Source organism: Cupressus sempervirens, chromosome 2 (assembly GCF_028749045.1).
Source record: "Cupressus sempervirens isolate cs-2001-9-10 chromosome 2, ASM2874904v1, whole genome shotgun sequence".
Taxonomy (NCBI): domain Eukaryota; kingdom Viridiplantae; phylum Streptophyta; class Pinopsida; order Cupressales; family Cupressaceae; genus Cupressus; species Cupressus sempervirens.
The window spans coordinates 475,438,923-475,453,876 of record NC_143119.1 but is presented as its reverse complement, the minus strand read 5'-3'; the positions used below and the strand labels follow the sequence as shown (position 1 = coordinate 475,453,876).

General features: G+C 34.1%; 1 protein-coding gene across 2 annotated transcripts in view; it reads left to right on the top strand.

Moving 5' to 3' along the window:
* The window catches only part of ABCC5 (multidrug resistance-associated protein 5), a 59,616-nt gene that overhangs the window by 21,426 nt on the left and 23,236 nt on the right, over positions 1 to 14,954 (top strand). Inside the window, exons 6-7 of one of the 2 annotated variants that reach the window (XR_016360035.1) lie at positions 12,033 to 13,637; positions 13,911 to 13,987. Coding sequence is in view for 1 of the 2 variants with exons in the window: in XM_089814275.1 (XP_089670401.1) it covers positions 12,033 to 12,327 (295 nt within the window). In the remaining variant the exon portion in view is untranslated. Of the gene's footprint in view, positions 1 to 12,032; positions 13,638 to 13,910; positions 13,988 to 14,954 lie in introns of those variants that run through there. The other variant, XM_089814275.1, reaches the window with a different exon arrangement.

Below are 14,954 nucleotides of genomic sequence, written 5' to 3'. Positions count from 1 at the left end.
AGCTACAACACAGACTTGAAACATGAGGGGAATAACACTTTTGTATTCTTGAGTTTAATTTGAAAAAGAAAACATTCTCCCATTTTGTGGGGTTGTACTAGCTCTTTAGGGGAAGTTCTCTCCGCATATCTGAGGTAGGAAAGCTCAGATTATAGGAACTTCTCTGTTTGGAAATGGACATCTTCCCTTAAACCCATTTGTGTTCATAAACCATGAAGCCATTGCCATGCAATATTACGACCTCCTAGTTTCCTTGGTGATCTTATGATTACATGAAGACCCTTAAGATACTGTCACTACATAGAACAACTATGAACACACTGGAGCAGCTATGAGAGCATGACAAGAACATAAGGCTGCAATAAGTTTTCACTTATACGAGCAGCAGTTGACATCTTTCATCGCTCAAATTCTGTAATGAATTAAACTGATTTAACCCTGGATGCTTCATTGAAAAGAGCCCTTGGTATTGTGTCTATGACAATTGGCTGTCTATTGTCTTTGGCTCTGCTTTTAAACTACATATCATTTTCTTTCAAGGTTCTATAATTTTTGACATTGAGAACTTTCATTTTACCATTCTTTGTTGTGTCACTGTGATTTGCCTCCTCATGATACAATCATCTGATAAGAAGGAACACACTTGAAAACACAGGAATTGGAGGCAAAATTTAATCATTTCATAAAAGCTTACTTCTTTTTCTGATAAGCAACTTACACAGTGATCATAACTACTGTGGATATAATATCACCTACAGTTACTTGAATCATAGATGAAACCTATGCTTATTGCTCAATTGCTCTTTTGGACAACTTTGCAAGCAATATTCCTGCATTTAGTTCTGAGAAAATAAGTATATAACCTTTCCAGCCACCATACTTTTTTTTTCTTTTAAGCTTATCGAGATGACGATTATATTTATTACACCTTGTTCTATCTTGATAATTAACATGACAGGCTGGGTAGTAACTGCAATTATGTATATATCATCTGAAACCATGCCATCTGCATCTCCAAAACCAACTATTATTGCACCAAATTATGTTACATCTTTTGCAAGATCATATGCTTTTTCCTTTGTGGTACCCTCCTTGAGTTGTGTAACAACAGAGCTATATGAAGATACGTGTTGCATGATGATTCTAAATAAAATACCACCACCAAACCCTAGCTCGGGTGACATGGGCTCAGATCATAAAGAAAAACGCAGGGACTTAATGAAGCAAAACAATCAACTTCGGAAGTAAATGCACAAACAAATGTCTTAAAACTGCACATGGATATACCCAAAAACACACACACACAATATGCTTCTAACACATCATTTGCCCTATAAACAAAAAGAAAACGTGGCTGGCGGAGCAAAACTGACCAAGAAATCTTTAGAAAAATCTCAAAAAAACCATGAGTCTATGCTGATCTGCGTTCATAGAGATGAAATGATTTGCAAGGATGCTTTAAAATACAAAACTGCTACCAAGGATTTCAAAATAAATTCATCATGAGCCTAAATAGGCATTGACAGAGTTCTAAATCAAATGGAAAAGAAAACTCCGAGCATTAATGCGTTGAGTCCTGGAATAAAATGTCATTTTGAGGGAACAAATCACTCACTTAAATTTTCTGGGGCTCTTTGCAAGTGCTTAAAGCATATTGGCATTCACTTTGGCATTGCAAGTCACATCCAAAATGAAGGAAAATAACTTCTAAATTTTTGTCTTCCCTGTAAAAGTTGATTAGAATTCCCTTGATGGGTGGGGCTTTTAATTAACGATACAAAAACAACTGCATTTTAATCAGCAGGGACGGGTTTTAAATGCTACGATGCATATGTGAAAATGATGCATCCCTTCCAAAATTGTGTCAATGCCTATTGATGGCCTTTTGGGTCGTGTCTGCAAGTTTTAAAACTGCATTCTTCTTAAAAAACCAGGCACTATTTGCCCTGTGGGTTTACAAGTTTAAAATGATTTGTGAATAAGTAATGATGGGATTTAAAACAGAGATTGCATATATAACATGACCCTGCAAGATTAAAAACTACTTTATGATATGTAAAGCACCACAAAATCGCTGCCCATGGACGATAACAGGGTTTAAGATATGAAAAATATGTTAGAATGCCATTACATAGGCAGTGATGGAATTTAAAAGAGCCTTTGCAAGTCATTTAAACATAAAACAGTCTTTTTAATGTGTAATCCATGCTAAAAGCACCGCCTTTTCTTTTTAAAGCCAATAACAGGCTTTATGTGAGTTTTAGCATGTCTAAAACATAATTAATGTCTTTACAAATAAGCACCTTGAATAATGACGGGATTTAAAACAGCAATATGCAAAGTCAAAATATGTTTACAAATGCAATGATGGATTTCGATAATAAAGTAGCAAGTCATTCTAAACACATACATGAGTTTTGGGATGTTAATGCATCTAAAAGTTGCCACCTTTGCTTTCAATGTTTAAGCCTTTTGGCCATAATGGGTTTCTCATGTATATTGAGAAGCCTTCAAACCTTTTAAAGAACAACTATGTAATGGGCTTTTAAAAAATATGTAACGAGGCTTAAAGAGCCCACCAACACAGAAAAATCTTAACAGAAGTTCACATATTTCCTTGCAAATATGTATGGTGGAGTTTTAATTCCAGATTGCAAGTAAATGAAACCCAAGATGTTGTAAAGTTTCTGCAAATTCTGTTGTAAAATCAGACTTTTCGTAATACCCTTAGCTTTCTGTAGATGATCTTCTTTATCTTCTGAATGTAGGAGGAGTTATCAGAATATTGAATGCTATTCTGAATTTAATTGTCTACGATAAATTCGTATAGGGCAGTATTGTTTTAAGTAGCAGACATCAATGTATTGTGTGCTTAAACTAAAATAACGCCCACCTATTATACCATGACCAAGGGGATGTCCCTCAAAGGGACATGACCCTCTCTAGGTCGGCCCATACTACACTTACAGAAATCGGCGTCCACAATGGAGATAATACAAATATTAACTAACATAACTGTTTAGTTATAGTTAGTGCTAAATATGAATATTTCCCAAGGATTGCCGCTCATCCTTTTGCCAATTGTAAAGTATATATTGCTTTAAATGGTATGCAAGGGAGAAGATTAAGGTGCGTTCTACACTCTTAGACCAGTATGATATCACTGTTATAAATTTAACACTCCCTCTTAACTTGATAATCATATTGAGAGATAACATATCTAGCATCATCAATTACGATGAATAAGCATAGATTGATACTCTATATCTATCTGAATCTTCTGAGCAAATGACATCATGGAACACATGATATTGCCATAAAACCATCTTGTGATATGACTTATCACTTATACTAGTTATGTCAGTATTGCATGTAATGCAATACACAGGATAAAATCCGAAGAATGATTAAATTCTTCATTTATCCAGTTTGTGACTCATAGGAACTAGTAATCCTATATCACAACTTGATCTTGAGTTAAGATCTACTAGAAAACATGATAAAGTCTGAAGAATAAATTCTTCCTTTATCCAAGTTGTGATTTACAGGCATAGAAATGCTTATGTCACAAATGATCTTGAACTCACCTAAATCTAACAGTAGTTCTATACTGTTCAATACATTATCAGAGAGATCGTCATCTCTCCTAATATCTTTTATACAAGTATTCATTACCTTAGAGATCGTTACCTCTTAAATAATGGATACAAATGGTAGAGCCCATAACAGTCAGAGTAGTTCTATATTGTTCAATACATTATCAGAGAGATCATCTCCTCTCATAATATCTTTTATACAAGTATTCATTACCTTAGAGATCATCACCTCTTAAATAATGGATACAAATGGTAGAGCCCATAATAGTCAATAGCCTGACAATAAAATTATTTTATTAATAATTTAAAGAATACAAATGAATTACAATTCAACTATACCAAGTCTTTTCCTGAAGTGATCTATCTTCACACTAGAGAGAGGTTTGGTGAGAATATCTGTTGTTTGATCTGCAGTGCAAGTGTATTTTAATTTTACAGTATTCCTGTCTACCATATTTCTTACATAATGGTAAGGAATTTCGATATGCTTGGACCTGTCATGAAAAATTGGATTCACCGGGCTTGCACAAATAATCCCACAAGTAACTTTCTAAGCCAAACTACTTCCCAAGAGGCCATTGCTGCTGCAATGTATTCGGCTTCTGTAGAACTTTGTGCTATTGAAGACTTTTCTGCATATCCAAGATGTCATTGCCGATCCTAAACTGAAACATCATTTTGAAGTACTTTTTCTATCTTTAACATTTCCACCCCAATCTAAGTCAATGAATCCATGTAAATCTAAGTCAACTTTCTCATATTTGAGCCCAAGATTAAGAGTGCCTTGTAAGTATCTCATAATGTGTTTGATTGCAACTAGCTGAATCTCCTTTGGCTCACACATAAATTGACTTAAGGCATTAATAGCATAGAAAATATCAGGTCTTGTATTTACCAAGTACATAAGGGCCCCGATCATGTGTCTGTAAAGAGTAGAATCTATGGAAGGTGATTTTGCTACTGCTTTTTAAGTTTATGTAGATTAGACTCCATTGGAGAAGACATAGACTTGCAATTCCACATTCCAACTCTCTTCAAAATATCTGATGAATACTCCCCTTGATTAAGTATAATGCTGTTAGAATTATGTCGTACTTCCAGTCCTAGGAAGTAATAAAGGAGTCCCAAGTCTTTCATCTCGAATTCTCTAATTAGATCTTTCTTGCATTGATCCATGAGATGATCATCACCTATTATTAGTAAATCATCAACATACAGTATCAGAATTAGCATATCATCTTTATCCCTTTTATAATATAGATTTGGATCGGCTTCATTTTTGGAGAATCCTAAGCCAGTGAGATATTTATCAATTCTTTCATACCAAGCCCTTGGAGCCTGTTTAAGCTCATAGAGAGCTTTCTTGAGCCTGCAAACATAAATGTTAGAATCATGATTTTCAAATCCTTCAGGTTGCTCCAAATATACTTCTTCTGTAATCTTTCCATTCAGGAATGTTGTTTTTACATCCATCTAATGTACTTTCCATTCCTTTGATGCTGTAATGGCTAGGACTACTCTTACAGAGGTGTATCTGGCAACAAGAGCAAAAGTTTCTTCATAATCAATTCCCTCTTTCTGAGAGAATCCCCTGGCTACAAATCTAGCTTTATATTTTTCAATGGTACCATCTATAACATGCTTTATTTTTAAAATCCACTTGGAAGAAACAATAGATTTTCTTTTAGGTCTTGGAACAATTTCCCAAACATCATTTTTCATAATAGATTGGTATTCTTCTCTGATAGCATCTTTCCAAGCTATATGTTTAATAACATCTAAAACATTGGTTGGTTCTAATTTAGACAAATCATTCATGTTTGCTGTATAACTAGAAAATCTTTTGGGTCTTTTGCTTTCTCTGATGGTACCGGATGGTGCAACAAAGTCTTGTGCTTCCTCTACTGTCTTAATGGCCCAAAGTGGTCTTTTCTTAGAATTTTGAGTTTCTTCAAGATAAAGATTTTGAATTTCATATTCAATTTCTTCAATGTTCTCCCTCTGAGACTCAATTTCAGTATTTTTTTCAGAACTAGGTAAAGGAGAGGGTTCTTCAGAACTTAGGGCATTTTTGAATGCTAAGTCTTCTTAAAAAATTACATCCCTACTAAGTTCAATGTTTTTCTATCCAGGTAGGAAAATCCTATATGCTTTAGATGTTTCACTATACCCTACAAAAATACCTTTCATCCCGGAGGGTTCTAACTTAGTTCTCTTTTCTTTTGGAACATGGATATATACGGGGCACCCAAAAATCCTAAGATGACTTATATTGAGTTTAACCTTAGTAAAGACTTCTTCAGGAGTTTTATCTCTAAGGTAGGAGTGAGGGCTTTTGTTTTGAATATAGACAACAATACAAGAGGCTTTGGACCAAAGATAATATTCTAGATTTTGATCAAATATCATAGCTCTAGCAGCTTCTATAATTGTTCTATTCTTCTTTTTTGCTACCCCATTTTGTTGTGGGTTATAAGGAACGATATACTCCCTCTTAATTCCTGTTTCTTTACAGAACCTTTTAAACAAATATGAGGTGTATTCCCCTCCATTATTAGTTTTAAGAGTTTTAATTTTATGTCCTAATAAGTTTCCAGTTAATGTTTTAAATTTTTAAAATCTCTTTAGGATTTCTTCTGATTCTTTGCATTTTAAAAAGTAAATACAAGTTTTCTTAGAGAAGTCATCTATGAATAGAATATAGTACCAGAATCCTCCAAGAGAAAGAACAAACATAGGTCCACATAAATTTGAGTGGATTAATTCCAAAACATTGTTGGTTTTTCTAGTGCTATCATGAAATGGACTTTTGGTGTTCTTACCTAGAGCACATCCTTTGCATATGATTGAGTGGTCTTTATTTAGTTTAGGCAAACCAGCAACCATCTCCTCCATAGTTGATAAAGTTTTGAAATTTAGATGTCCTAGCCTTCTGTGCCATATTTCATTTATGTCCACAGCTTCATGAATTAAGGCTTGAATAGGTCAACTAGATTCTGAATTTAATTCATACAAATACCTTTTTCTTTGACCAATCAATTTTGCTTTCTTAATAGAGGAGTTTTTAGCGCATGTTATGACTTTACTGTCCATGAATGCAACATTATGTCCATCATCTTCAAGTGCCGTAACCGAGATTAGATTCCTTTTTATTCCTGGTGCATAGAGTACTCCTTTAAGAAGTAGAGAACTACCTGACTTTAGTTTCAAGGTGCAATTTCCAATTCCTTTGACGGAATGTGCTGAATTATCACCAATGGTGACTTCACCATTAACTTTTTCTGACTTTGAGTCTAGTGCTTCTTTGATTCGTGTAATATGTTGAGAAGATCCACTATCACTCACCCATGCTTTACTTGAGACTTCATTTGATAGTGCTGAATACAATACACGATTCTCAGGATCATAGTTATCTTCTTCTCTAGTGATGTTTGTACAGTTCACTTGTTTAGAATTCTTAGGGCAATTTGATCTGTAGTGTCCAAAATTTTCACATTTTCACATTTTATTTTGGATAGATCTTTCTTAGGTTTATCATTCTTTTGATTACCCCTTTTCTTCTTGAAATGCTTCTTTTTACCTTTATAGGAATTTGTATTAGGAACATGTAGTTCTTCATCTTCCGTTTTTAGTTTTTCTCCTTTCTTAAGTTTTCCGGATTCTTCTTGAAGACAGTCTCCCTTAAGTCTATTGAAGTCAGGAAGATTATCCTTTGCACTTACTCCTTGTGTGAATGTTTCCTATGAATTTGGTAATCCATCTATAGCCATCAGTGTTAGTTCTGTATCATTAATGGTGGTTCCTACACTTGAAAGTTCATCTTTTAGGTTGGCAACCCTTAGGAAGTAAGAATTCATCAATTCTTCCTTCTTTATTTGTATGTAGTTTAGTTGCCTTTTTAGTGCGAGAACTCTAGTTGCATTGTTAACCTCATATGCATTTAGTAATCCATATTAAATGTTGTTTGATGTTTTGTTAGCATGGGTACTATATCATTTTTCACTCCATCTAATATGATCTGAATGGATTTTCTATTTCCTTTACTCTAGATAGATTTATGAGGTTCAATAGTAGGTTGTCTTGATTCTGAATCAACAAATTGTTCTACTTCATTTTCTTCAAGAATCATCATGATTCTAAATTTCCAGGCATCAAAGTGTTCTTTCCATCAAACTTGTCCTGGGGTTTGGTTGTGTATGCCATTGAAGATAGGAGAATGATGCTAGATATATATCAAGTCTGATTATTCAATTTGCAGAGCTTAGGTTCGACTACCAGAGCTCTAATGCCGTGTAAAGTTTCTACAAATTCTGTCGTAAAATCAGACTTTTCTTAATACCCTTAGCTTGCTGTAGATGATCTTCTTCATCTTCTAAATGTAGGAGTTATCAAAATATTGAATGCTGTTGTGAATTTAATCGTCTCTGCAATAAATTTGTATAGGGCAGTATTGTTTTAAGTAGCAGACATCTATGTATTGTGTGCTTAAACTTCAATAACACCCACCTATTATACCATGACCAAAGGGCCCACACTACACTTACAGAAATCGGCATCCACAATGGAGATAATACAAATATTAACTAACAGAACTGTTTAGTTATAGTTAGTGCTAAACATGAATATTTCCCAAGGATTGCCGCCCATCCTTTTGCCAAGTGTAAAGTATATAATGCTTTAAATGGTATGCAAGGCGAGAAGATTAAGGCGCGGTCTGCACTCTCAGACCAGTATGATATCACTGTTCTAAATTTAACAGATGTTATGTAATGACTGACCAAAGGCCTAATTTTACAAGTTTTAAACAAGAAATGAAAAATTGCAGTCAGGCTTAAAAAGCCCACCTGCAGTGTACTTAGTTCCTTAGAATCTCTTGAAATACCGCTCCATTTTAGGCCCAAGATAACTCGAAACAAGCAGAACTGAAAATACAACAAACCTAGGATGAACGCAAAACCAAGATTAAACCAAACAACTAAGAAAATGCCTTAGAGAGTTTAGACTATGAAATTTTCCATAGTGTTGCCCCAATTTTGCGAGTACAAAATTGCCGACAACTAAATGCTCCTAAAAGTAAAATATTGCATCCACACACAAAAAGCATTAGTATACTCATCTTGGCTCTCTCTGTCACTTGTCAGAACATATTTTTTCAATAAAGCTGGCACTATATGAAAGTCAGAGTTTCCAAGGATGTTGAAATTGGACCAAATAAAGGGGATATTATTCATCATTTCTGGATGTTAATATTCTATACCAAAGTTTGCAAACTCTCTGAGCTGCTGACAACTCAAATTTTTTTGCTCTGCACGCCTTCATACGTTTAACTCCTGTGTTTTTTAACTTTTTATAGGAGGAAGACGCGGGTTAAAATGTCTGTGAGAAAAATGCTGGTTAAAATGGAATATTCACTAAAACAAATTGCCATAAAACTGTGCATTTTCTCTTTTGACTTGTCAACTTTTATCTGTATGATGTTATTAGATATGAAACTTGCCAAGACTAAGAAAATAAACTTATACAACTAATAATCTAAGGTGCTTTGTCAGGATAAGTCAAGTTGTCCATGTATAACACCTTGAAGAAGTAAATGAATCTTGGTATATTCTGATCTGTTAAATATATTGTGATCTTGACCTTAAGCAGGTTCTTCTGCATGGATTTCCAATAGATGAGAACTCCCTGCCAATTTCTTCTTATTTTTCCCTTTAATTGCAACCTAGAATGTTCTTTGAATTATCTATCATAGGAAATCTATGAAAACTTTTGTCACGCAATTGAAATTTAGACCTTGCATTGTTGGTTTTATTGTGCAAATGTGATGTTGTTCAGGATTAAAACAAAACCAACTAAAATTTAATACGTAACACACATTGGTAAACACAAACAATACCTTTATAGAAAAAGAAGTCCTGCTACATAAAGATGTAAGCAGAGGATGTTCGTAACAGCCCTCTAATAGAGTATAGAATGTCTATATGTGGCGTTAAGGACATGTGTGAATGCTTAGCTTTATCAACACACATGGTTAAATGACAAGCTCTATATCATATGTTCTTGAATTTCTTAGTTTGTTGATTTTAGATAGGTTACACATACTAGCATCAAGTATTAAAATACTAGGGCAATATTGAATGTGCCTGTGTCTCTAGATTATGTGACATCCATCATCAATGTGCTTGTAAGAGTAGAGATGTTTATAAATGTTACAGCGTAAAATAAGTCTGAAGTGACATGCCCCTAGAATTGAATAAGTCACATCCAAAACTATTCTCCATCTCAAGAATGATAATGTTTATTGATGTAATTTGATTACTCAAAGCAATCTATAATGATGTTGGGAAAAAGCCCCTTGAAGACCACATGATAAATTGTCACACATAATCTTAGATCAAGGGCTAGTTGGTCTCTTAGTATGTATTATAGGGTAATTTTGAAAAAATATGGGGGAGAGGAACGAATAATTGTTAGGGCTAACTTTGTGAGCATGTAGTAGTTTCATGGATTATTGCTAGACCTCTTTTTTAAGAATTTTGAGTTTACCCCTTCTCTATCTGCAACTAAGGTTTGGAGGTGTGGCTTATTATACAAATTGCCACATTAGCACATATGATGGTTTCCCAGTAGTTGATCACTTTTGTAGAATATCACTCGTTAATTAAAAATACAATTTATATGCAACCTAAATGGCCCAAATTTCTATTGGGAACCATAAATCTCTGTCATCTCTAACTTTTATATCCAATATGTCCAACACATATGAACTAAATAGTCAACACAAACTTTTTGACAATCGTTCACATTTCCAATGTAGTTATTGTGCTCACTTCTTAATTTTTTGACAATCCTTTACATTTCATGGTAAAATACAATGTATTCATCGTGCTGATCTTTATATATTTGTGATAGGACAAATTATAAGTATCATACTCCACTGCTTATTATCCCAATAGTTGTACATATGAGAATAATATGCTTTTCACTATGACAAATAAATTTGTTTATATGAGCACCTTATGTTATAAATGACACACTTATAGTGGATAGTAATGATATTTTTATTTGAATCAGAATAGTATTTATTTCACTTAATGAATTTATGTTCTTTTACATAACTTTTGTAGGTTTAATGCGTGTTCAAGTATGGCTCCATTTTGACCAACATTTGGTGTTTTCTTAAATTTACTTGAGGACTAATTATTGACATTATATAGTATAAATGTGTTTCTGAAACAAGTCTTTTTTAAAATAATCTTGTGAAGACTGAATCTGAAAAATTAGAAAAATAGATTGAGTATTTTCTGTTGCTGAAGTATTTTGTTACATGTTCAAGATAACAATTTTCTATTATCTGAACTGAGAAAAAAGATACCAACTTGTGTTTGGGATGGACACTGCACTTTCCCAAATCTGTCTTTGCAGTTTGACCTCTTAAAACTCTTTTTTTATAATGCTTTAAAGCAATAGTTTGTTCCTGTTCCATGCAGGAAAGTGGATGTTTGTAATTCCCTTGTGACAAGATTCATTGCAACTTCCTGTAACACATTATATGCTTGTGAATCTTGTGCCTGCCTTAATATTCTTTGGAACTCTAGGAAAGCTAATATGACTTGCAACTTTTTCATTTTTCTGTTTTTTTCTCATTGAGTTAATCTGATTAAGATCATCAGAGTATACAAGATCTTAATTGAATGAGATTGAGAGCTATGAAACAGAATCAACAGGTCTCTTAGTATTTGACTCTTACAGAACTACTCCTTTTTACTCCACTCTAACCTTTATGACAATATTTAATAACTGTTGGTTATTCTAATAACTATGAACAGGTTGTATATGAATTCCTTCTATATCGTATGGTAATATGTGCGGTAGAAGTTATTTATCAAGATATGAATATAACTTGCATGATTCTTGTTGTTTCTTGATGGAAGATTCCTTGCTAGGAAAAGAGTTGCGTACATGGCACATGCTTTATTGTATGTGAAATTGTAGTAGTTGGATATTTTTTAGTGCAACATTTGATTTTTAGGCTTTAGCCAGTTTTGTTAAACTATGACAAATTAGTTCAGATATACTCCCTTCCTCTTGCAAGGACCATCTTTCAAATCAATCTTTGATATTTACAACGAAACTTTTGGAAGAATAGGTTACCATTGGTTCAGAGATCGCCCAAATACCAATTATGGAGCAAACAATTGCTGTCAGAAAATTGTGCTGTAGTCTGTGGACATTTCATGCTTTTTAATAGCACAATTGTAACTCATTGCTGGCTTTTTGTCTTCTTGATGGCAGTTGATCCAGACATTAGTTTCTTTTTTCTAGAATATCTGCATGACATTTATAGATTGACAGCACAAAATATTATCATTGGACTTCTCTTTAGCGCTTCTCACATTTATTATATTTAGAAGGTAATTCTGTTTCTTGATCTTGCAGAAATACTACATGGCATCCTCAAGAGAACTAGTTCGAATGGTAGGCATACAGAAGGCTCCCATTATTCATCACTTTGGGGAATCAATTGCTGGAGCAGCAACCATCAGAAGTTTTGGCCAGGAACAAAGATTTATGGAAAGAAATTTATATTTATACGACTGCTATGCTCGTCCATTCTTTTATACTTTTGCAGCCATTGAATGGCTTTGCTTACGGATGGAACTGTTATCAACTTGTGTCTTTGCTTTCTCAATGGCTCTCCTTGTGAGCTTTCCTGTTGGTACCATTGATCCCAGTAAGTGCGCTTTTTTACCCATAATGTTATTAGGTTCTTTGGGATTTATATTTATAAGGCATCTTCTTCTGATGTTGATTCTGTTGTAGGGATATATGCATGATATCTCATATGGTCTAGCATTTTAGATGTGAAAAATCATGCTTGTGATTTTAATGCTTGGGAGGTTTTAATGGCTGTCCTTTCTACAAGAGTTTCGGCTGTCTCATATTCAGGTTCTGTTCAATTTAGATAGAAAACAAGACATACTAGATTGATAGAAGTAATGAGAAATTTAACCACGTTTTCGAAATGCAAAACATACTAAGCACATAATATGGATAACAATTTCACAGTTAAAGTATTTATGCATGGATTTTTATAAATTATAAATGAATGACCATTTAACAATATATTCGACACTTCTCTTTTTCTTTATTGATTGGTAAGTTAAGGTGTATAGACTTGACATACCCCTTTTTTAAAATTTTGTCAGAAAATCCCATAAACAAGGAATTAAAATTCTTTTTATACCTTTAAAGGAACAGCTTAGGAGACTGGAGAGCCCTGAAATCCCTTCTTAAAATGGGATTGCAGAAGCATTTTTGACTGATCCTTTTACATCTTGCCAGAAAATTTCATTTTCTCTTTAACCATTGTCCATTGATTTGCTTTATTTTCTGGGTCATTGATTTCATGTGCATATCTTAGAGTTGGGATAGGCATAGCAGTACAAATAATTTAGGGAAAAAACAGCAAAACCAAAGTTAAGAGTTCTAGAAAAAAAAGGGACCAAAGAGGAAAATTTTGGATTTTCAATTTTTTTTAAAATTTGCAAACAAAAAAGGACTGTTATATAAATTCAGAGGCATATTAATAGTATAGAGATATAGAGGAAACAAAAAATGAGAGTTTAGCTCATAATTTGTGGAATGTAGATCTTTCATTTATGTTCATGTTGATGTTTACATTGCATGCACAATGCACTCTACATGGTGTAGCAATTATTTTAGTATATCCCATTCCTCTATCCAATATAACGCCTTTATTAATTTAAATGAACACTCAAATTAAGAGTCCTATTCCACTTTAATACATCAACACTTTATTATTCGGGCCCTTAAGTGAGCCCTTTATCTTATTTCATTGTAACCTCATATGGGTCCTATGTCATTTCAAAGTTCAATGCACCTTCTCCCAAAGTTGCTGGTTCATATTCCAATACGGATGCAGGTTTGAAATCCAGTTTTTTTGGTTGGATTCAGATTCATTTTGGGTTCGTCCATACAAGTTTATTTATATACAGAAAATAAGTCCATACACAAATGGAGGTAAGAAGTTTTTCTTTTCATTCACAAATGCACAAATGACATATAAAACAACTCTTTTGGTATTTTTAGTGGTCTCTTTTAGGATTGGAGGGTTGAACAGACCTAAGTTGGCAAATTTTTTTTATGAAAAAGTCCAATAAAATTGACATTTTTAGTCAAACTCACCCCAAATTTGTTTTCGGTTCATTGTCCAAATCAAAAGTATTCCAAATCCGTCCAAAATTGTTACTAGGTCTTGAGAGAATTTTGAGCGAATTTACTTGACTGTGGCAGAATTTTGAGGGAATTCGAACTGAATCTGACTTTGGAGCGAACCGAATTCAGAAATCGAGCTTCCATGAGCGAATCTGGTAACTTAGCCTTTTCCCACGTAAACTTTATATCTTTTCATAAAAATATATTTTTGGTACCAAGACCTTGATATCTTGCATCCTTGAAAAGTGCACTAACTACCTTGCTTCTTGAGCAACACAACTTATTGAGACCCTACAGAAATGTGATAATTCTAAGTCAGGCAAATTGGATTTACCACTAGTGTGTTGGTTAAGTGGTAGTGGTGTTGTGCTCACAATGTTCAATTCCTTGCTAGATCCTTGCAATCGTAGAGTTGTGTCTTCGCTGATCCAATGTGCTCACGTGTTTTGAGCCTCAACTTTGTTAAATGGGGATGAGGTCCCATGTTTGTGGCCTCACCCAGTAATAGCTCCAAGTCAAAAGCATTACGTGGGGTTGGAAGGCATTTTGTGCTAGTGTCACCAAACATGATAGAAAAAATCCCAGCCAAATGGTGATTTTATTTTAGGGTTTGGGTATTGTATGGTCACTCAGAGACCTAAGACCTCAAAAACCTAAAAAATCTTGAAGAACATCCAAAAGGGTATCCTAATTGGGAGTTTGTTTAGAGGGTTCTTTGGCATGTTTTCAAACTAGAGGTTGAAAACCTAAAAGGGCTAGAAGACCTAAAGAGCAAAATGAAGAGATCACCAAGAGAGGTTGTGAGATCAAATGAAATGGAGTGTAAATATCAATTTATTTTTGGATTCAATTGTGTGTGTGTTTTCAGTGTCAACATTTTGGATCACACTTTGCGATCCATCATCAGGAAGAGCGAGTGCAAGAGTAGTAATGGAAAGGAGTGTGATCCAGTGTGATCCATTTCTATTCTTGCACTCTCTCTTCTTGATGATGGATCACAGAGTGTGATCCGAAACGTTGATGCTAGAGATACTGACCATTACTATTCTTGCACTGTCTCTTCTTGATGATGAATCACAGAGTGTGATTGGAAACATTGATGCTAAAAGCACACACAATTGA